Source organism: Gavia stellata, unplaced genomic scaffold (genome assembly GCF_030936135.1).
Source record: "Gavia stellata isolate bGavSte3 unplaced genomic scaffold, bGavSte3.hap2 HAP2_SCAFFOLD_44, whole genome shotgun sequence".
Classification (NCBI taxonomy): domain Eukaryota; kingdom Metazoa; phylum Chordata; class Aves; order Gaviiformes; family Gaviidae; genus Gavia; species Gavia stellata.
In genome coordinates this window covers 505,359-527,545 of record NW_026777121.1, presented here as the reverse complement: position 1 = coordinate 527,545, position 22,187 = coordinate 505,359, and the positions used below count along the sequence as shown (strand labels likewise).

The window sequence follows — 22,187 nt, the reverse complement described above, 5'->3', positions numbered from 1 at the left end:
TGATTAGCGCAAGGACGAATCGTAGAAAAATAGAATGGACTGCCAAAATAGTGCCCTAGAGTTAACTTGTCTCATTATAATCTCATTTTAATACTAAAAAACACACCTCCTAGCTAGAGAAGCCCCGACCCAATTTATCCCCCTACTCTCTGAGCATGCGTGGTGAATTAAAAGAGAACTGTAACTTTAAGATGAAGTAAGAAAAGTATTAACCAATAGTTAATTACGGGTAGCACCAGTAGGCGTAACTAACTTTGCTAACTGTTTCAAATACCTGTCATGATTTTAACCCTGTGTGCAAGCTTTGTGGAGAAATCCCCTTGCACCCGGCGCCGCAATAAACATGCCTGCTTTATAACTCTGTGTGAGTTGTGAAGTTTGTTTCCGCATGTCACACCCGGTTGCCTCAGCTGGGCCCTGAGGCCCAAGTGTGCAATATCAAGCAGCTACTGGTTCACGAGCACTACAGTAACATCACGCAGAGGAACGACATCGCCCTGCTGGAACCGGACCGGCCAATGCCCTCTAGCCTCCAGGGACCTAGCCCCGCGCAGCAAACGCAACGCACGGGGCTGGCTCCTGCTTTCCTCCCGTGACTGCCCTGCACTCCAGCATGGGAGCAAGGCTCCACCATACAGCTCTAGAAGGTAGACTGAGGAGATGAGGCTGATACAGGATTTACCAAAGCCATGGATGTCGTGGTTTAACCCCAGTTGGCAACTAAGCACCACCCAGCCACTCGCTCACTCCCCCCGGGTGGGATGGGGGAGAGAATTGGAAGGGTAAAAGTGAGAAAACTCGCGGCTTGAGATAAAGACAGTTCAATAGGTGAAGCAAAAGCTGCGCAGGCAAGCAAAGCAAAACAAGGAATGCGTTCACTACTTCCCACCGGCAGGCAGGTGTTCAGCCATCTCCAGGAAAGCAGGGCTCCATCACGCGTAACGGCTACTTGGGAAGACAAATGCCATCACCCCGCACGTCCCCCCCTTCCTTCTTCTTCCCCCAGCTTTATATGCTGAGCATGACGTCCTATGGTATGGAATATCCCTTTGGTCAGTTGGGGTCAGCTGTCCCAGCTGTGTCGCCTCCCAACTTTTTGTGCACCCCCAGCCTACTCGCTGGTGGGGCGGTGTGAGAAGCAGAAAAGCCCTTGACTCTGTGTAAGCACTGCTTAGCAGTAACTAAAACATCCCTGCTTTATCAACACTGTTTCCAGCACAAATCCAAAACACAGCCCCATACTAGCTACTAAGAAGAAAACTAACGCTACCCCAGCCAAAACCAGCACAATGGAGAATGGCGTGTGGTGCTGAGAGCGGGAGCATCCTTCTCTGGCTAGAGCCTAAAATTGCGTGTCCTTGGCCACGCGTACCAGGGGCCACAACTGCCCTTGTCGGTGTTGGCCCAGAACAGCAACGTAACTCATAGACAGCAAGGACAGGAAGCCTGCCAGAGGCTGTTGCTGTGGCTGACGTAGCCACGATGGCCTGTGCTGCGTCTGCGTTTCACGGGGCTTTGTGCCGGAAGGCTGACACTGCTTGGGTACGCCTGCCTTAGTTGGCTTGCACATCACTGCTTGCCTGCCGCGGCTATAACCAGATTGGCTCTTCAATGCCCAGACGTGTGCCTAGTGCCTGGAGCAGTTCTGTTCTCTGGCGTATGCTTTTTGGGAAGGAGCTGCTGGCAAACGGCTGCAGGGAGCAGGGTGGCAGTGAACTTCCCAAAGAGGCTATGATGCCCCACTTGGTTTTTTCCTGCCAGCTGTTAGCAGGCAGTGCTCGGAGGCAGGTGCTGCTGCCTGCCACGGGGCCTGCACGCCTTCATCCCACAAGCACAGCATTCAGTGCTGGGTGGGGGGGGAGCGACTGTCGGGGGCGTCCGATGCCAGCTTCTGCCTCCCCTCCTGCTTGGAACCCCCCCATGTTGCCCCCCCTGCCCCGAGAGGCCACCACGCCCAGCACCCGGAACCAGCGACTCTGTGACATCAGCCCCGGGACCAAGGGCACCGCGGGCAACGCGAGTACTGCGGGCACTACGTCGTTTGCCGCGCTGGTGGCGACGAGCTCTCCGTGCTTGCAGCTGCCACGTGTTGCTGGCAGCGATGAATTTGCTCCGCCTCCTCGTCTTGCTGGCCCTGTGCGGGCCTGCGCACGGCACGTGGGACACCTGTGGGTAAGTAAGTGGCCCAAGGCTCCAGCAGGGAGCTTCGGCAACCCTTATGGGCTTCACTGGAGGGTGCCCGCTTGTCCCCCGTGGCCACGCCACAGCTTCCTGAACCCCACCTGGGAACTTCAGTTCCTTGCCAGCACCCACGCTGCTGGCACAACTGGCCTGCGGGGATAAAACAGAAACGGGGGTGGATGCACGCACGCCCCACGGGCTTCCCTGGCCTTGCTGTCCACGCAACGCCTTGTGGAGAGGGAAGACAGCTGACTCGTAGCCTGAAGAGCAGCAAGCCCTCGAGCAGGACAGTAATGAGGAGTTTCTGTTTCCAGAGGGACCTGCGGACTCCGGCCCATGGCTTCTCAGCACGGCGTGTCGCGCGTCGTGGGTGGCACAGATGCCCAGCCAGGGGCCTGGCCCTGGATCGTCAGCATCCAGGATCCCTGGAAAACAGGCACGGGGCATACATGCGGAGGGTCCCTCATCAGCCCACAGTGGGTCCTCACAGCAGCCCACTGCTTCATTGAGGCCAGGTAAGGGGAGGACCAGGTAACGCGGATATCCCCACAACACTAGCAGGTGCCCTGTCCGCAGCACCGCGTGCTACTGCCATCCCGTCTCCTTGCAGTCCGCCCAGTGCCTGGGTACTGCAGAGCCCAGCTGAGAGACTGCTCAGGAGAAGGCTGGGCTTGTGCCACTGCTTCCTAGCAGCCTCCAGCTCAACATTCCTTGTGCCTAAGGCGTGCCAGGGCACTCGCCCCCTCCCTAGCGCTGCGTGCCTCTCTCCCTTGCGGAGCAGAAGGCAGGGAACTGCAGGGCTGCTGCAGCACATGGCTCCGCTCCCTCTGACCCCTCTCTCCCTCTGCCTTCCAGGCACATCACCATGTGGCGCGTGGTGGTCGGGGCCACCCGGTTGACTCAGCTGGGCCCTGAGGCCCAAGTGCGCACTATCAAGCGGCTACTGGTTCACGAGCACTACAGTAACATCACGCAGAGGAACGACATCGCCCTGCTGGAACTGGACCAGCCTGTGCAGTGCAGCTACTCCATCCAGCTTGCCTGTGTGCCCGACGCCTCGCTGAGAGTGTCAGAGCTGACAACCTGCTACGCCAGCGGCTGGGGTTCCACGACTGCAAGATGTGAGTTCCCAAAAAGTACTCGTGTCCTGAGCGCAAGCTTGGCACGCAGGGGAGACGGGTTGGGCTTCCTGAGAGCAGAGGCGAAAGCCAGAGTCAGGCTGCGGGGACGCATGCCTCTAGAGAGATGGGCCTGAGCCATTCCCCAAAGGGAGGCACAAGGGGACCACCGGTACAGTGCCTTCAAGGTGCAAAGCCAAGCCCTAGGGAAGGGCTTCACCCACACAGGGGAGGAGAAATGGCAACGAGCTGCCTGGTGTTAATTCCTCTCTGTGCTCGCAGCTGGAGGATCAACTGATGTCCTGCAGGAGGCCAAGGTCCGCCTCATTGATGTCAACCTCTGTAACAGCAGCGGGTGGTACAGAGGGGCCATCCACACCCACAACCTGTGTGCTGGCTACGCGCAGGGTGGCATCGACACCTGCCAGGTAGGAGCGTGCTACGAGTCAAGCCCCAGCAGCACAGGCACCCCTCTCACAACCGTCCCACACAGACCCCAGCGCGTGCTTTGCCTGGCAAATCACCCTCCCACCGCTGGGTCCCCACCGCTGCTGGGGCTCACCTCCCCTTCCCCACCTGCAGCTCCTTGCCCAGTGCCCCCCTTGCCCCAGAGGCCTGCGACTCTGCCCACAAAGCCCATCCAGTGCTCTTGGCAGCACGCAGCTCCACATCCCAAGCCTGGAGCATGTGCGTTCCACACGTGAAGAAGGATCGCTGTGCAGAGAGGAGAGCGAGCCCTACCTTACAGGCCCACCACCCCCTCCCACACAAGCTCCTGTAGGCCCCGGCACCTGAGCGGGGCCTTTCTGTGCCGCAGAGCACAGCTCTGGCAGGTGCTGTGAGAGAGAAGGAGCCAGCCGTAGTGCTGACGGAGGCCACCCAACAACACCTTTGTCCTCTCTCCTCCACTGCAGGGCGACAGCGGTGGTCCTCTCGTCTGCAAAGATAACAATGCAGACTACTTCTGGCTCGTTGGAGTCACCAGCTGGGGGAAAGGCTGCGCGAGAGCAAGACGGCCCGGAGTCTACACCTCCACGCAGCACTTTTACGACTGGATCCTGGCACAGATGGGACTGCGCCCAGCAGTATCGGCTACTCCAACGCCACAGCCAGGCTTCACCTCAAGCCCCTTTCAGAGGCCGAGACCGATACCAACTCAATTGGGCACGTTTACACCCTGCCCATTTCCACTCCAGAGGCTGGTGCAATTCTTTACTCGGGTGCAGGAGCTCCTGCACTTCCTAAGGGGGACAAAGGCCTGAGCAGCAGGATGGACAGGATCCAGTGCAGCCGGCAGCGTACCACCGCCATTTCCTTGGCAGTGCTGAAGGGCTGAAGCTGACTCAGTTCTTCCAATAAAATTGCCAATTTTCACAGCTAACCGTGCTTCAGTCCGATTCAGTCTCCCGGGCAAGGCAAGGACTTCCACGCCCGGCGCCTGCAAAACGAGGCCGCAGGCAGTCAAGTAGGGCACAAAGGGAAAGAGCCACTCAAAAGGGCTGAAACCGTGCCTGGTCAGAGAGGAGGGTGCTCAGAGCCAGCGTGAGATGGAGAAGACTGGCACACTGTGGCTAGAACGAGGATAGGGAAAAAATGATGGGACATGCAGACGACTTTGGGGGTGTGCATTAAGGCACACAAGCTGCCGACTAGGGCCTGGCGTAAGCCTTAGCTCACTGAACGGCCTGTGCGAAACTCCTGAGCGTGACAAGAGAAATTGCTGACCGTAGCGAACAGACTGAGCAGCTGACAGGAGTTACAGTGCCATGAGGAAGAGCCAGATTTCACGGGTAGTTGAGGGGGATTGATGGGAGAGGTGGCCCCACTTCACAGATAACTGAAGGGAGAGTTGGGCTCATTTTGGGGAGAGGAATCTGGCAGGGCCAGCAGTACCCAGGAAACCCCATCAGTAATGCCGTGGAAGTCCAAGGTGACCTAGCTAAGAGCACCTGCAACACCAAATCCGTTCACAGATGTAGCAAACCTGGGAGCAAGGGGGGAAAAAGAAGCAAGGGGCTAGGTCCCTTGTTTGGGAGGAGACAAGGGCAGAGAAAGAGGCGTTGAGGAAGATGAGGGGGATGTATAAGCACGGAAAATGGAGGGAAGGGGGTGGGGGTGGGGAATCAAGGAGCTAGGTGCACATAAGCCAACTTGTTTGCTTCTTTGACTCAGCCCAGCGCCTAATCCCCACAGTCCGTCCCACCTTCTTTCTGAGAGCGCTCCCAAATCCTTTTCTGTGTGGCCTCACTCTGTACCCAGTGGGGGGGTGGGGGGTGGGTCCAGGGGCCTGGCTGCTAGCAATGGCAGAAGGGAACTCTGGTCACAGGGACCCAGCGGTTGGAGACACCAAGTGTCTAGGGCCAGCTACTGGTGGGAGCACTGGCTGCGCGGGCAAGTTGCTCTTGAGCTTGAAGCTGGACTAGTTCATGAGCAAGAGGAGATACAGAGCTGGAAAGACCCAAGGTCTGTGCCAACCACTGGGTAAGTAGTTTGACATCCAGCCACGGATTTTAGTTGAACTTACTTCCCTTGCTAATATTTAAGGCACTGGGAGAAGGCTGGGATGTGCCACTGCTTTCTAGCAGCCTCCAGCTCGACATTCCTTGTGCCTAAGGCGTGCCAGGGCACTCGCACCCTCCCTAGGGCTGCTTTCCCCTTTCCATTATGAAGCAGGAGGCAGGGAACTGCTGGGCTGCTGCAGCACATGGCTCCGCTCCCTCTGACCCCTCTCTCCCTCTGCCTTCCCGGCACATCACCATGTGGCACGTGGTGATCGGGGCCACCCGGTTGCCTCAGCTGGGCCCTGAGGCCCAAGTGTGCAATATCAAGCAGCTACTGGTTCACGAGCACTACAGTAACATCACGCAGAGGAACGACATCGCCCTGCTGGAACCGGACCGGGCAATGCCCTCTAGCCTCCAGGGACCTAGCCCCGCGCAGCAAACGCAACGCACGGGACTGGCTCCTGCTTTCCTCCCGTGACTGCCCTGCACTCCAGCATGGGACCAAGGCTCCACCATACAGCTCTAGAAGGTAGACTGAGGAGATGAGGCTGATACAGGATTTACCAAAGCCATGGATGTCGTGGTTTAACCCCAGTTGGCAACTAAGCACCACCCAGCCACTCGCTCACTCCCCCCGGGTGGGATGGGGGAGAGAATTGGAAGGGTAAAAGTGAGAAAACTCGCGGCTTGAGATAAAGACAGTTCAATAGGTGAAGCAAAAGCTGCGCAGGCAAGCAAAGCAAAACAAGGAATTCGTTCACTACTTCCCACCGGCAGGCAGGTGTTCAGCCATCTCCAGGAAAGCAGGGCTCCATCACGCGTAACGGCTACTTGGGAAGACAAATGCCATCACCCCGCACGTCCCCCCCTTCCTTCTTCTTCCCCCAGCTTTATATGCTGAGCATGACGTCCTATGGTATGGAATATCCCTTTGGTCAGTGGGGGTCAGCTGTCCCAGCTGTGTCGCCTCCCAACTTTTTGTGCACCCCCAGCCTACTCGCTGGTGGGGCGGTGTGAGAAGCAGAAAAGCCCTTGACTCTGTGTAAGCACTGCTTAGCAGTAACTAAAACATCCCTGCTTTATCAACACTGTTTCCAGCACAAATCCAAAACACAGCCCCATACTAGCTACTAAGAAGAAAACTAACGCTACCCCAGCCAAAACCAGCACAATGGAGAATGGCGTGTGGTGCTGAGAGCGGGAGCATCCTTCTCTGGCTAGAGCCTAAAATTGCGTGTCCTTGGCCACGCGTACCAGGGGCCACAACTGCCCTTGTCGGTGTTGGCCCAGAACAGCAACGTAACTCATAGACAGCAAGGACAGGAAGCCTGCCAGAGGCTGTTGCTGTGGCTGACGTAGCCACGATGGCCTGTGCTGCGTCTGCGTTTCACGGGGCTTTGTGCCGGAAGGCTGACACTGCTTGGGACGCCTGCCTTAGTTGGCTTGCACATCACTGCTTGCCTGCCGCGGCTATAACCAGATTGGCTCTTCAATGCCCAGACGTGTGCCTAGTGCCTGGAGCAGTTCTGTTCTCTGGCGTATGCTTTTTGGGAAGGAGCTGCTGGCAAACGGCTGCAGGGAGCAGGGTGGCAGTGAACTTCCCAAAGAGGCTATGATGCCCCACTTGGTTTTTTCCTGCCAGCTGTTAGCAGGCAGTGCTCGGAGGCAGGTGCTGCTGCCTGCCACGGGGCCTGCACGCCTTCATCCCACAAGCACAGCATTCAGTGCTGGGTGGGGGGGGAGCGACTGTCGGGGGCGTCCGATGCCAGCTTCTGCCTCCCCTCCTGCTTGGAACCCCCCCATGTTGCCCCCCCTGCCCCGAGAGGCCACCACGCCCAGCACCCGGAACCAGCGACTCTGTGACATCAGCCCCGGGACCAAGGGCACCGCGGGCAACGCGAGTACTGCGGGCACTACGTCGTTTGCCGCGCTGGTGGCGACGAGCTCTCCGTGCTTGCAGCTGCCACGTGTTGCTGGCAGCAATGAATTTGCTCCGCCTCCTCGTCCTGCTGGCCCTGTGCGGGCCTGCGCACGGCACGTGGGACACCTGTGGGTAAGTAAGTGGCCCAAGGCTCCGGCAGGGAGCTTCGGCAACCCTTATGGGCTTCACTGGAGGGTGCCCGCTTGTCCCCCGTGGCCACGCCACAGCTTCCTGAACCCCACCTGGGAACTTCAGTTCCTTGCCAGCACCCACGCTGCTGGCACAACTGGCCTGCGGGGATAAAACAGAAACGGGGGCGGATGCACGCACGCCCCACGGGCTTCCCTGGCCTTGCTGTCCACGCAACACCTTGTGGAGAGGGAAGACAGCTGACTCGTAGCCTGAAGAGCAGCAAGCCCTCGAGCAGGACAGTAATGAGGAGTTTCTGTTTCCAGAGGGACCTGCGGACTCCGGCCCATGGCTTCTCAGCACGGCGTGTCGCGCGTCGTGGGTGGCACAGATGCCCAGCCAGGGGCCTGGCCCTGGATCGTCAGCATCCAGGATCCCTGGAAAACAGGCACGGGGCATACATGCGGAGGGTCCCTCATCAGCCCACAGTGGGTCCTCACAGCAGCCCACTGCTTCATTGAGGCCAGGTAAGGGGAGGACCAGGGAACGCGGATATCCCCACAACACTAGCAGGTGCCCTGTCCGCAGCACCGCGTGCTACTGCCATCCCGTCTCCTTGCAGTCCGCCCAGTGCCTGGGTACTGCAGAGCCCAGCTGAGAGACTGCTCAGGAGAAGGCTGGGCTTGTGCCACTGCTTCCTAGCAGCCTCCAGCTCAACATTCCTTGTGCCTAAGGCGTGCCAGCGCACTCGCCCCCTCCCTAGCGCTGCGTGCCTCTCTCCCTTGCGGCGCAGAAGGCAGGGAACTGCAGGGCTGCTGCAGCACATGGCTCCGCTCCCTCTGACCCCTCTCTCCCTCTGCCTTCCAGGCACATCACCATGTGGCGCGTGGTGGTCGGGGCCACCCGGTTGACTCAGCTGGGCCCTGAGGCCCAAGTGCGCACTATCAAGCGGCTACTGGTTCACGAGCACTACAGTAACATCACGCAGAGGAACGACATCGCCCTGCTGGAACTGGACCAGCCTGTGCAGTGCAGCTACTCCATCCAGCTTGCCTGTGTGCCTGACGCCTCGCTGAGAGTGTCAGAGCTGACAACCTGCTACGCCAGCGGCTGGGGTTCCACGACTGCAAGATGTGAGTTCCCAAAAAGTACTCGTGTCCTGAGCGCAAGCTTGGCACGCAGGGGAGACGGGTTGGGCTTCCTGAGAGCAGAGGCGAAAGCCAGAGTCAGGCTGCGGGGACGCATGCCTCTAGAGAGATGGGCCTGAGCCATTCCCCAAAGGGAGGCACAAGGGGACCACCGGTACAGTGCCTTCTAGGTGCAAAGCCAAGCCCTAGGGAAGGGCTTCACCCACACAGGGGAGGAGAAATGGCAACGAGCTGCCTGGTGTTAATTCCTCTCTGTGCTCGCAGCTGGAGGATCAACTGATGTCCTGCAGGAGGCCAAGGTCCGCCTCATTGATGTCAACCTCTGTAACAGCAGCGGGTGGTACAGAGGGGCCATCCACACCCACAACCTGTGTGCTGGCTACGCGCAGGGTGGCATCGACACCTGCCAGGTAGGAGCGTGCTACGAGTCAAGCCCCAGCAGCACAGGCAGCCCTCTCACAACCGTCCCACACAGACCCCAGCGCGTGCTTTGCCTGGCAAGTCACCCTCCCACCGCTGGGTCCCCACCGCTGCTGGGGCTCACCTCCCCTTCCCCACCTGCAGCTCCTTGCCCAGTGCCCCCCTTGCCCCAGAGGCCTGCGACTCTGCCCACAAAGCCCATCCAGTGCTCTTGGCAGCACGCAGCTCCACATCCCAAGCCTGGAGCATGTGCGTTCCACACGTGAAGAAGGATCGCTGTGCAGAGAGGAGAGAGAGCCCTACCTTACAGGCCCACCACCCCCTCCCACACAAGCTCCTGTAGGCCCCGGCACCTGAGCGGGGCCTTTCTGTGCCGCAGAGCACAGCTCTGGCAGGTGCTGTGAGAGAGAAGGAGCCAGCCGTAGTGCTGACGGAGGCCACCCAACAACACCTTTGTCCTCTCTCCTCCGCTGCAGGGCGACAGCGGTGGTCCTCTCGTCTGCAAAGATAACAATGCAGACTACTTCTGGCTCGTTGGAGTCACCAGCTGGGGGAAAGGCTGCGCGAGAGCAAGACGGCCCGGAGTCTACACCTCCACGCAGCACTTTTACGACTGGATCCTGGCACAGATGGGACTGCGCCCAGCAGTATCGGCTACTCCAGCGCCACAGCCAGGCTTCACCTCAAGCCCCTTTCAGAGGCCGAGACCGATACCAACTCAATTGGGCACGTTTACACCCTGCCCATTTCCACTCCAGAGGCTGGTGCAATTCTTTACTCGGGTGCAGGAGCTCCTGCAGTTCCTAAGGGGGACAAAGGCCTGAGCAGCAGGATGGACAGGATCCAGTGCAGCCGGCAACGTACCACCGCCATTTCCTTGGCAGTGCTGAAGGGCTGAAGCTGACTCAGTTCTTCCAATAAAATTGCCAATTTTCACAGCTAACCGTGCTTCAGTCCGATTCAGTCTCCCGGGCAAGGCAAGGACTTCCACGCCCGGCGCCTGCAAAACGAGGCCGCAGGCAGTCAAGTAGGGCACAAAGGGAAAGAGCCACTCAAAAGGGCTGAAACCGGGCCTGGTCAGAGAGGAGGGTGCTCAGAGCCAGCGTGAGATGGAGAAGACTGGCACACTGTGGCTAGAACGAGGATAGGGAAAAAATGATGGGACATGCAGACGACTTTGGGGGTGTGCATTAAGGCACACAAGCTGCCGACTAGGGCCTGGCGTAAGCCTTAGCTCACTGAACGGCCTGTGCGAAACTCCTGAGCGTGACAAGAGAAATTGCTGACCGTAGCGAACAGACTGAGCAGCTGACAGGAGTTACAGTGCCATGAGGAAGAGCCAGATTTCACGGGTAGTTGAGGGGGATTGATGGGAGAGGTGGCCCCACTTCACAGATAACTGAAGGGAGAGTTGGGCTCATTTTGGGGAGAGGAATCTGGCAGGGCCAGCAGTACCCAGGAAACCCCATCAGTAATGCCGTGGAAGTCCAAGGTGACCTAGCTAAGAGCACCTGCAACACGAAATCCGTTCACAGATGTAGCAAACCTGGGAGCAAGGGGGGAAAAAGAAGCAAGGGGCTAGGTCCCTTGTTTGGGAGGAGACAAGGGCAGAGAAAGAGGCGTTGAGGAAGATGAGGGGGATGTATAAGCACGGAAAATGGAGGGAAGGGGGTGGGGGTGGGGAATCAAGGAGCTAGGTGCACATAAGCCAACTTGTTTGCTTCTTTGACTCAGCCCAGCGCCTAATCCCCACAGTCCGTCCCACCTTCTTTCTGAGAGCGCTCCCAAATCCTTTTCTGTGTGGCCTCACTCTGTACCCAGTGGGGGGGTGGGGGGTGGGTCCAGGGGCCTGGCTGCTAGCAATGGCAGAAGGGAACTCTGGTCACAGGGACCCAGCGGTTGGAGACACCAAGTGTCTAGGGCCAGCTACTGGTGGGAGCACTGGCTGCGCGGGCAAGTTGCTCTTGAGCTTGAAGCTGGGCTAGTTCATGAGCAAGAGGAGATACAGAGCTGGAAAGACCCAAGGTCTGTGCCAACCACTGGGTAAGTAGTTTGACATCCAGCCACGGATTTTAGTTGAACTTACTTCCCTTGCTAATATTTAAGGCACTGGGAGAAGGCTGGGATGTGCCACTGCTTTCTAGCAGCCTCCAGCTCGACATTCCTTGTGCCTAAGGCGTGCCAGGGCACTCGCACCCTCCCTAGCGCTGCTTTCCCCTTTCCATTATGAAGCAGGAGGCAGGGAACTGCTGGGCTGCTGCAGCACATGGCTCCGCTCCCTCTGACCCCTCTCTCCCTCTGCCTTCCCGGCACATCACCATGTGGCACGTGGTGATCGGGGCCACCCGGTTGACTCAGCTGGGCCCTGAGGCCCAAGTGCGCAATATCAAGCGGCTACTGGTTCACGAGCACTACAGTAACATCACGCAGAGGAACGACATCGCCCTGCTGGAACCGGACCGGGCAATGCCCTCTAGCCTCCAGGGACCTAGCCCCGCGCAGCAAACGCAACGCACGGGACTGGCTCCTGCTTTCCTCCCGTGACTGCCCTGCACTCCAGCATGGGAGCAAGGCTCCACCATACAGCTCTAGAAGGTAGACTGAGGAGATGAGGCTGATACAGGATTTACCAAAGCCATGGATGTCGTGGTTTAACCCCAGTTGGCAACTAAGCACCACCCAGCCACTCGCTCACTCCCCCCGGGTGGGATGGGGGAGAGAATTGGAAGGGTAAAAGTGAGAAAACTCGCGGCTTGAGATAAAGACAGTTCAATAGGTGAAGCAAAAGCTGCGCAGGCAAGCAAAGCAAAACAAGGAATTCGTTCACTACTTCCCACCGGCAGGCAGGTGTTCAGCCATCTCCAGGAAAGCAGGGCTCCATCACGCGTAACGGCTACTTGGGAAGACAAATGCCATCACCCCGCACGTCCCCCCCTTCCTTCTTCTTCCCCCAGCTTTATATGCTGAGCATGACGTCCTATGGTATGGAATATCCCTTTGGTCAGTTGGGGTCAGCTGTCCCAGCTGTGTCGCCTCCCAACTTTTTGTGCACCCCCAGCCTACTCGCTGGTGGGGCGGTGTGAGAAGCAGAAAAGCCCTTGACTCTGTGTAAGCACTGCTTAGCAGTAACTAAAACATCCCTGCTTTATCAACACTGTTTCCAGCACAAATCCAAAACACAGCCCCATACTAGCTACTAAGAAGAAAACTAACGCTACCCCAGCCAAAACCAGCACAATGGAGAATGGCGTGTGGTGCTGAGAGCGGGAGCATCCTTCTCTGGCTAGAGCCTAAAATTGCGTGTCCTTGGCCACGCGTACCAGGGGCCACAACTGCCCTTGTCGGTGTTGGCCCAGAACAGCAACGTAACTCATAGACAGCAAGGACAGGAAGCCTGCCAGAGGCTGTTGCTGTGGCTGACGTAGCCACGATGGCCTGTGCTGCGTCTGCGTTTCACGGGGCTTTGTGCCGGAAGGCTGACACTGCTTGGGTACGCCTGCCTTAGTTGGCTTGCACATCACTGCTTGCCTGCCGCGGCTATAACCAGATTGGCTCTTCAATGCCCAGACATGTGCCTACTGCCTGGAGCAGTTCTGTTCTCTGGCGTATGCTTTTTGGGAAGGAGCTGCTGGCAAACGGCTGCAGGGAGCAGGGTGGCAGTGAACTTCCCAAAGAGGCTATGATGCCCCACTTGGTTTTTTCCTGCCAGCTGTTAGCAGGCAGTGCTCGGAGGCAGGTGCTGCTGCCTGCCACGGGGCCTGCACGCCTTCATCCCACAAGCACAGCATTCAGTGCTGGGTGGGGGGGGAGCGACTGTCGGGGGCGTCCGATGCCAGCTTCTGCCTCCCCTCCTGCTTGGAACCCCCCCATGTTGCCCCCCCTGCCCCGAGAGGCCACCACGCCCAGCACCCGGAACCAGCGACTCTGTGACATCAGCCCCGGGACCAAGGGCACCGCGGGCAACGCGAGTACTGCGGGCACTACGTCGTTTGCCGCGCTGGTGGCGACGAGCTCTCCGTGCTTGCAGCTGCCACGTGTTGCTGGCAGCGATGAATTTGCTCCGCCTCCTCGTCCTGCTGGCCCTGTGCGGGCCTGCGCACGGCACGTGGGACACCTGTGGGTAAGTAAGTGGCCCAAGGCTCCGGCAGGGAGCTTCGGCAACCCTTATGGGCTTCACTGGAGGGTGCCCGCTTGTCCCCCGTGGCCACGCCACAGCTTCCTGAACCCCACCTGGGAACTTCAGTTCCTTGCCAGCACCCACGCTGCTGGCACAACTGGCCTGCGGGGATAAAACAGAAACGGGGGTGGATGCACGCACGCCCCACGGGCTTCCCTGGCCTTGCTGTCCACGCAACGCCTTGTGGAGAGGGAAGACAGCTGACTCGTAGCCTGAAGAGCAGCAAGCCCTCGAGCAGGACAGTAATGAGGAGTTTCTGTTTCCAGAGGGACCTGCGGACTCCGGCCCATGGCTTCTCAGCACGGCGTGTCGCGCGTCGTGGGTGGCACAGATGCCCAGCCAGGGGCCTGGCCCTGGATCGTCAGCATCCAGGATCCCTGGAAAACAGGCACGGGGCATACATGCGGAGGGTCCCTCATCAGCCCACAGTGGGTCCTCACAGCAGCCCACTGCTTCATTGAGGCCAGGTAAGGGGAGGACCAGGGAACGCGGATATCCCCACAACACTAGCAGGTGCCCTGTCCGCAGCACCGCGTGCTACTGCCATCCCGTCTCCTTGCAGTCCGCCCAGTGCCTGGGTACTGCAGAGCCCAGCTGAGAGACTGCTCAGGAGAAGGCTGGGCTTGTGCCACTGCTTCCTAGCAGCCTCCAGCTCAACATTCCTTGTGCCTAAGGCGTGCCAGCGCACTCGCCCCCTCCCTAGCGCTGCGTGCCTCTCTCCCTTGCGGAGCAGAAGGCAGGGAACTGCAGGGCTGCTGCAGCACATGGCTCCGCTCCCTCTGACCCCTCTCTCCCTCTGCCTTCCAGGCACATCACCATGTGGCGCGTGGTGGTCGGGGCCACCCGGTTGACTCAGCTGGGCCCTGAGGCCCAAGTGCGCCATATCAAGCGGCTACTGGTTCACGAGCACTACAGTAACATCACGCAGAGGAACGACATCGCCCTGCTGGAACTGGACCAGCCTGTGCAGTGCAGCTACTCCATCCAGCTTGCCTGTGTGCCTGACGCCTCGCTGAGAGTGTCAGAGCTGACAACCTGCTACGCCAGCGGCTGGGGTTCCACGACTGCAAGATGTGAGTTCCCAAAAAGTACTCGTGTCCTGAGCGCAAGCTTGGCACGCAGGGGAGACGGGTTGGGCTTCCTGAGAGCAGAGGCGAAAGCCAGAGTCAGGCTGCGGGGACGCATGCCTCTAGAGAGATGGGCCTGAGCCATTCCCCAAAGGGAGGCACAAGGGGACCACCGGTACAGTGCCTTCAAGGTGCAAAGCCAAGCCCTAGGGAAGGGCTTCACCCACACAGGGGAGGAGAAATGGCAACGAGCTGCCTGGTGTTAATTCCTCTCTGTGCTCACAGCTGGAGGATCAACTGATGTCCTGCAGGAGGCCAAGGTCCGCCTCATTGATGTCAACCTCTGTAACAGCAGCGGGTGGTACAGAGGGGCCATCCACACCCACAACCTGTGTGCTGGCTACGCGCAGGGTGGCATCGACACCTGCCAGGTAGGAGCGTGCTACGAGTCAAGCCCCAGCAGCACAGGCAGCCCTCTCACAACCGTCCCACGCAGACCCCAGCGCGTGCTTTGCCTGGCAAGTCACCCTCCCACCGCTGGGTCCCCACCGCTGCTGGGGCTCACCTCCCCTTCCCCACCTGCAGCTCCTTGCCCAGTGCCCCCCTTGCCCCAGAGGCCTGCGACTCTGCCCACAAAGCCCATCCAGTGCTCTTGGCAGCACGCAGCTCCACATCCCAAGCCTGGAGCATGTGCGTTCCACACGTGAAGAAGGATCGCTGTGCAGAGAGGAGAGAGAGCCCTACCTTACAGGCCCACCACCCCCTCCCACACAAGCTCCTGTAGGCCCCGGCACCTGAGCGGGGCCTTTCTGTGCCGCAGAGCACAGCTCTGGCAGGTGCTGTGAGAGAGAAGGAGCCAGCCGTAGTGCTGACGGAGGCCACCCAACAACACCTTTGTCCTCTCTCCTCCGCTGCAGGGCGACAGCGGTGGTCCTCTCGTCTGCAAAGATAACAATGCAGACTACTTCTGGCTCGTTGGAGTCACCAGCTGGGGGAAAGGCTGCGCGAGAGCAAGACGGCCCGGAGTCTACACCTCCACGCAGCACTTTTACGACTGGATCCTGGCACAGATGGGACTGCGCCCAGCAGTATCGGCTACTCCAACGCCACAGCCAGGCTTCACCTCAAGCCCCTTTCAGAGGCCGAGACCGATACCAACTCAATTGGGCACGTTTACACCCTGCCCATTTCCACTCCAGAGGCTGGTGCAATTCTTTACTCGGGTGCAGGAGCTCCTGCAGTTCCTAAGGGGGACAAAGGCCTGAGCAGCAGGATGGACAGGATCCAGTGCAGCCGGCAGCGTACCACTGGTAACCTTGCAACAACAGTTACGGTATATTGGCTGTAATTGCAGTAGTACCTCTTTCCATGCATGTACATCCCTGGAAATGTGTTCAGTTCACCACAAAGCTGAAAAAGAGCTCAAATACAGCTGATGACTGTATTTTTGCACACGTGTAACAAACAGACTGTGGGAAAAACCTGTAACTGTGGCTCTGTGGTTTCTAAAGACTTTGTTGGAAGATCTTGGCTTCAGCGTGTTCACCACTTTCCTGAGCTTTCTAGAAGGAAATCTGGCCTGTGTTGAGTTAGAACGTTTTAGTATAAGATGGGCAGATGACTGGAGCCATGTGAATTTGGCACTTCTTTGGGCAGTCAAGCTTTTCAGTTGGGTGCCAAATGTTCTCCGCTTCAAATAAAGCGGACATTGCTGCAAGCTGGCATTGGGCTGCTTTTGGCTGCAGGATAATCTTTTGCCAATTGTGTGTCAGAAGTTTCTCTCAAAAATTGTACATATTGAAAATCGAAACCTTCACGATGGGCAGCTGTTCTGCATTCAGAGAGTATCAGCTTCTGCTGGCCGGTGGCTTACTGTTTGCCAAAGCTGTTTCATACAGAAAGAATCCAGTTGGTGTTTTTTACAGGGTCTGATGATTTCTGTGACCGTAACCTTCCCCAAGCACAAACACTCGGTATGCTGTGGGGGTATCCTGTGAATGGCTCTTGAAGCAGGTCTCAGGAGCTACTAGCCTTTTCTTTGAAGCCCTTACACAGCTCTCTTCTGCCTTCTCTTCCTGACCTTAAACAACAAGTCCATTCACCCTGTGATTAATCCTTCTTCAGAGACCATGTTTTCCAAAAGCCTCATCCTTCTTAGTCGTATTCTCCAGGTGCCTCTGATAGGCATGTATCTCTTTGGAACGGTGATCCTCAGAAACGGACACTGTGTCAGCAGAGACCCCAGCCCAGGCATGACTCTGGGAGCAGTATTCCATCAGCCCTCAGTGATTTGATGGAGACTAACCTCCGTTAGCCTGCTTATGGGAACACCAGGTGCGAGGGTGTGGAGGCTTTCTGGAGTCCACATCCAGGTACCTGCCCTTGACAAGCTGTTCCGCTGTCAGAGAAGGAAACTGATTTGTTGCTCTTTTTGCACAGCCCCCTCTTTGTTGTCATTTTTTGTTGTGGTTGCCTGAATACACCCAAACTATTGGATCATTTCTTTTTTCAAGTATTTTTTTGGGTGGGAATGGAAATTTCACTCACGAGTTGAAATAACATGATTTCATTTTCCAATGAAATTAATGACTTTTCAATTTGTTTTCATTTTTCTTTGCTCCTCCTCCCGCTTCTTATCAATTCTTCACCATCCTGCCGTGACAAACCGTGTTGCTCTGGGGACACGGTTGAACCCTGCGGGGCCAGTGGTTGGGTGCACATTCTTGGACCACAGACGCACTTTCCTTTTCAGAAACCGGACGGAGTGCGTTCAGCACGAGCGTTTGTTTTCGTGATTCCTGTAGCTTTTATTGTGCCTGTTCTCGTCTGTGTGTAGTGAGGGCCAGTTATCAAAGTGGGGTCCCTCTCCCTTTGTGGTAGTCAGGCAAGAAACAAATGCCTGACGTCAGAGACAGTCAGTCATACGTCAGATGAGCTCAGAGTTGAGTGCCCAGCCTCCCTGCTGTCTTCATAAGGCACCTCCAGCAGTCAGGAGGAGGGGAGAGAGGCGGGTGGTGCAGTTCGTGTCTTCCTGCTGCGATGCTGATGCCCTAAACCCCTCCGCCATGGAGCCAGACGTGCGTCTCTCTCTCTCAGGAGGCTGCAAGTTTGAACCAGCCCCACCCAGCTCTTCCAGGTCCAATAGGTTCCATTTTAGCAAGATGCAGCCCAAGTTATGGTTGCGCCCTCAAAAGAAGAGAATACCCATGATTTCCACTTTGTTGTTCAGGCTTTCCCAGTTTGGCAGAAGCCTTTCTGGTCACCCTTCCCTGCCAACCCGTGCCTGGAGTAACTACTGGACAAACTGCCATGAAGTCACCCTGTTAAATTGGGCCCTGAGGAAAGGCCCTGCTCTTTGCGGCAACCCCTCGGACAGCCGGGGTTTGCTCCCGGGTTTTCCTCAGGGCTCTTCTATGCTCGGCACTGCCAAAGGGCACGTCTGCACTGGGAAAGATCAAAACCTGGGAAATACCAGAATGTGAGAGCTTTCCAGAGCTGTTTCTGGAAGAACTGAATTATGCACGTTATGCACGAAGCTGAAGCAAACCCATCAGTGGGAATTTCGAGGAGTATTTTCCCTGTGTCAGTGCTCAAGGACTCAGAGTAGTTGCTGAAACAGTGAAATGCTGAACTTTGCTGTTGTGCTTGTAATGGGCGGACCTCAAAGTGCTCGACAAAGACCATCATTTATATCCGTGGGGTGTTTTAGAGATGAGCAGATGGCTTCTGGAGATGTAGTGTTTCCTCTCACACTGTAACTGGTTAGTAATATGTCTCTTAAAGAAGGCCTCCATGAGACAGTGTCGTTGTGGATGCCGCGACACGTATTCTGCCTGTGCTGAACCAAAGCTGTGTCTGGACAAGAAGGGAAGAAGAGCTTTCCGCACACTCAACTACGGAGTTTTACCAAGTGTATTCCCAGTTTATTCCTTGATGTTTTGTTCCAAGATGCAGGTTGTTGATACTGAGGTGGAAGAGCGTTAGGGGGCTTGGCGAAATCCCCGGTCAGCGGCGAGGAGGACTTTGTGGCTGTGGTGCCCTCTGCAAGGCCCAGGCCCTGTGCTTTGACTGGCTGTGTGCCCGTCTTGTTGTTGGGAAGAGGCTCCTGTCTGGGGGGGAAAGCTGAGGGGGAACCAAAGGCAGTGTCGGCTGGGCCTTGCCACTCCTGCACCGAGCTGCGCGCAGCCTCAGCCCTCCCTGTGGCCCTGAGCCCCCTGAGCCCTCTGGCTACCCCCGCGTCGGGGCTGTGTCAGGGTGGGCAGCACTGGGTGGCTCGGCCTGGCCTGGCCGGGCCTGGCCCAGGGCTGCCGAAGGGCCAGGCCGGGCAGGGACTGGCAGGAGGCCCCGGGCCCAGCTGGGGCTGCCGGCCCTGTTGCCTAGCAACGGGGGCCAGGGTGGGTGCCATTGGCCACGCCCAGAGGTGTTGAGGCTGCTGGCCAATGGGGTGGCGCTGTGCTGTAGGAGAGAGAGGCTGGGTGGCCAGTAGGGGTGCAGCCTCTGCCTGCCCCGCCTGAGGGTGGAGGCCAGGGCCTTCCTGCGGGCAGCTGCTTGTGTTGCTGTCGCTGAGCGCCCTCGGCAGGAGCTGCCCTTGCAGCAGCGAGGCAGGGCCCGGCCCGGCCCGGCCCGGCGCAGGGGAGCAGCCTGGCGGCTGTGCGCAGGGCCTGGCTGGAGCCGGGCTGCTTTAGGGCGGAGGTGCCTCAGCGAGCTCTCCGCAGGAGGGGCCGGAGCAGGTCTGTAGCACGGGGCTGGGGCTTGCCCCAGGCTTGGCTTCACGTGGGGTTTGGCCAGGGCCGGGGCTGGGGCTGGGGCTGAGGCGAGGGGCCGTTAGGGCTGGGCAGGGCTTGCCTGCCCTACCCTGAGCTACAGCTGGGGGGCTGGGGGGGGGGGGCAGAAACCAGCCAAGGGCATTGTGCTCAGGGAGCTCCCATCATCCTGTGCTGGACATGGGGAGGAGGGGTCTGGCTTGAGAAATACCCATGGCCATGTACATCACCGCCAAGCCAAGCAGGAGCTGCCGGAGCAGGCTTAATTCTAGCAGTGCCCAGCTTTGTGAAGCTTGACTGAAAAGGTGGTGTGGAGTCATCTCTTCAGAGCAGTGTCATGAGCGTGTCTTTGCTGGTGGTGTGGGTGCCAGTTGCCCTTCCATCCCTGCTGCTCACAACAGGGGGAGGAGGGGACTCGCTTTCAGAGAGGCCCCGCTGCCCTCACGCTTGAGAAAGTCTTGTAGGGTCTAGTTTCAAGTGCGCTGGCTTGCACATTGTTTTCCCTGCTAAGTGCAGAATTTGCTGCGTTCTGGTGTTTGGCAACCCAGAAGTGAGTCGCTCTGTGTTATTGTTCTTCTGTATCACAGTGTAGTAATGCCGCTCGTCTCTTGCAGGATCTTCTGACAAGCTTGAAACTAATGTGAGGCGACTAGAGCAGACTGGTCACCAAGTCGGCTTCTCTGCGATACAGGGCAGGGATCCGCTCGTAGATGTCTTTGAAGCTTGAAGGTAAGAAACACAAGTTGCAAAGAAAGAGTATTCTGGAGGTGAGAAGTTGAATGGAAGCAAAACCTGGTAGAAAGGAATGCCTTGTTTAGCTGACACCTAGTCCAGATTTCACAAGCTAGTATAGCGGTAGCTCGTGTTCCCACTCGTGCTTAGTGATGGTGCGGGATGCTTTGACCCGACTGAAAGCCACATGTAGCCTGTTCTGCCTTCTCCTAGCTTTTCCTGTATGCGTATCCTCCAAGTACCGGTACCTGACAGCTCCTCTCGGTCTGTCTGACAGGTCCGCTTGCACCCAGCCACATGAGATGGGGACGTTTAGCAGCAGCACCTCAGATTATTCTAGAATAGCCTTTGCTTTGAAATGCATTACTTCTTGCTAGAAAGTGGGAAAAGGCCAAGGCCAAACCACCTTCCACTTGACATATTTCATAAAAATTCATCTCTGTTCTTAGATCAGCCTGTTCTGTCCAAGGCTTATTGCATTCCTGAAGGGCAATCTCCTTGGTTCCTTCCTCTCTGCCTTCCCAAGGGGAATTCACTTAGTAGGGTGGAGGGATTCCCCTTTCTGCTTGGTAGAGACGGTGTCATAGCTGGCACTTGTGGTAGCATCTTGCATTTGGGAAAAGCAAGCGAGGAACACTTGTTCCCTGTGGGGAGGCCAGTAGCAAGGTTTCTAGTTGTTGTGGACCCTTGCAGAGTAATATCGCTCCTGAGCCATCCTGAGATAGCTGTCGTGGGTCAATATGCTTTCCCTTTGCTCTATGTGGTTCTCTGTGCTTGAAGCGTAGTCCTGCCTGCAGTTATATTTAAATGGGGATGTTTTTATGGATGCTATTTCTGTAAAAGTACTGATAGTTTATAAGTCTGTAAATACTGATACCTGTATGTAGATTTCTATTGTCTAGCTATAAAGACTTTTCTATTGAGCCCGAAGGGGGATGTCTCTGTATCAGATACCGCCCAAGAGTCTGACCAGTTCATTGAGTTACTGGGTGCCCTCCCCAACAGGGTGAAAGCAAGTTTAGCTGAATGTGGTTTCTTCTTCCTCCCCAGGGAGAGAAAGGTGGGGGGAGGAACTTGAGCTGAACATGGCCAGCTTTCCCCAGGAGGAACTCTGCTGTGTCTTCTCATGTGCCTGCCAGCCCTGTGCTTTCTAGAACTGTTTTACTTGCCCCCGTGTGGCCTCAGATGGCTTCAGATGGGAAGACCTAGCCTTTAAACTCTGCCTTCGTTTCTGTTGCCTGGCTGCAATGGCTTTAGTGTGCCCTAGGCTTGCTGTGCTTTGGTTCTCTAGAAGCGATGGAAGGCAAGGGTTGCTGTCTTCAGCAAGTCCCCGGGTGTTCTAGGAGCAAGTATAGTGCTCTGCAAACGCTTTTGTAGAGCTCTTAACATGAGCAGTTGCTGGTGATGAATTTGGGGAATACTGGAGTGACATGAGAGATGGCTGGGGATTCGTAGACTGGGGTAGGTCGGGGGGGTCCTCCCGCTGCCATGTGGTCTGATTTCCTGCTCAGAGCAGGTCCAGTCGGATCATGTTGCTCCGTGCTGCGTGCAGTCCTGTTTGGGGTATCTCCAAGGAGGGAGATTGAGCATCGTCTCTGGCAACTTGTTCCAGTGCTTGGGCACCCTCGTGGTGAGCACCTTTCCTTGTCTTGAGTCAGAATCCCACCCAGAAACACCCCCACACCCCCCCTGCCCACACATCCCTGCCCCGGGTAGCATCTTTTCTAGCTTTTCCCCTGTCCTTTGCCAGTTAAGTTGCCTTCCTGTTGAGCAGTGGCTTGTGTTTCCCTTAGGCTTCCTTCTGCTTCCAGAAGCCCTTCCTGTTGTCCTTCCTCTCTTCCTAGTTTGTCTCCAGCTAAGCTGTGGCTTTCCACAGTCCATCCCTGCATGCTTGCGCAGTGTCTCTGTTCGTCCTGGGTATCCCATCTCTGCCTGCGCCTTGGGTGTTCTTCCTTTTTGGTGTTTGAGCTGGGTCAGGAGTTTCCTGTCTGTCAGTGCTGGCCTTCTGCTACTTGTGACCAACTCTG

At 57.3% G+C, this 22,187-nt stretch overlaps 3 protein-coding genes across 3 annotated transcripts; all 3 read left to right on the top strand.

Moving 5' to 3' along the window:
- Positions 1–2,583: 2,583 nt before the first annotated feature.
- LOC132321729 (acrosin-like) lies at positions 2,584–4,369 on the top strand (the record flags this gene model as incomplete). Its single annotated transcript, XM_059835175.1, has 4 exons — positions 2,584–2,696; positions 3,037–3,323; positions 3,588–3,727; positions 4,214–4,369. Coding segments are annotated over 4 exons (696 nt in total), but the record flags the coding sequence as incomplete, so codon positions are not given.
- A 3,832-nt stretch (positions 4,370–8,201) lies between these two features.
- On the top strand, positions 8,202–11,913 carry LOC132321702 (acrosin-like). The gene is made up of 5 exons (XM_059835147.1): positions 8,202–8,380; positions 8,721–9,007; positions 9,272–9,411; positions 9,898–10,068; positions 11,899–11,913. Exons 1-5 carry the CDS (start codon positions 8,202–8,204, stop codon positions 11,911–11,913), a joined length of 792 nt encoding a protein of 263 aa, XP_059691130.1.
- Positions 11,914–13,874: 1,961 nt separating this feature from the next.
- Positions 13,875–17,190, top strand: LOC132321753 (acrosin-like; the record flags this gene model as incomplete). The annotated part of the gene is made up of 4 exons (XM_059835191.1): positions 13,875–14,065; positions 14,406–14,686; positions 14,957–15,096; positions 15,583–17,190. Coding segments are annotated over 4 exons (960 nt in total), but the record flags the coding sequence as incomplete, so codon positions are not given.
- Between the last annotated feature and the right edge of the window lie 4,997 nt (positions 17,191–22,187).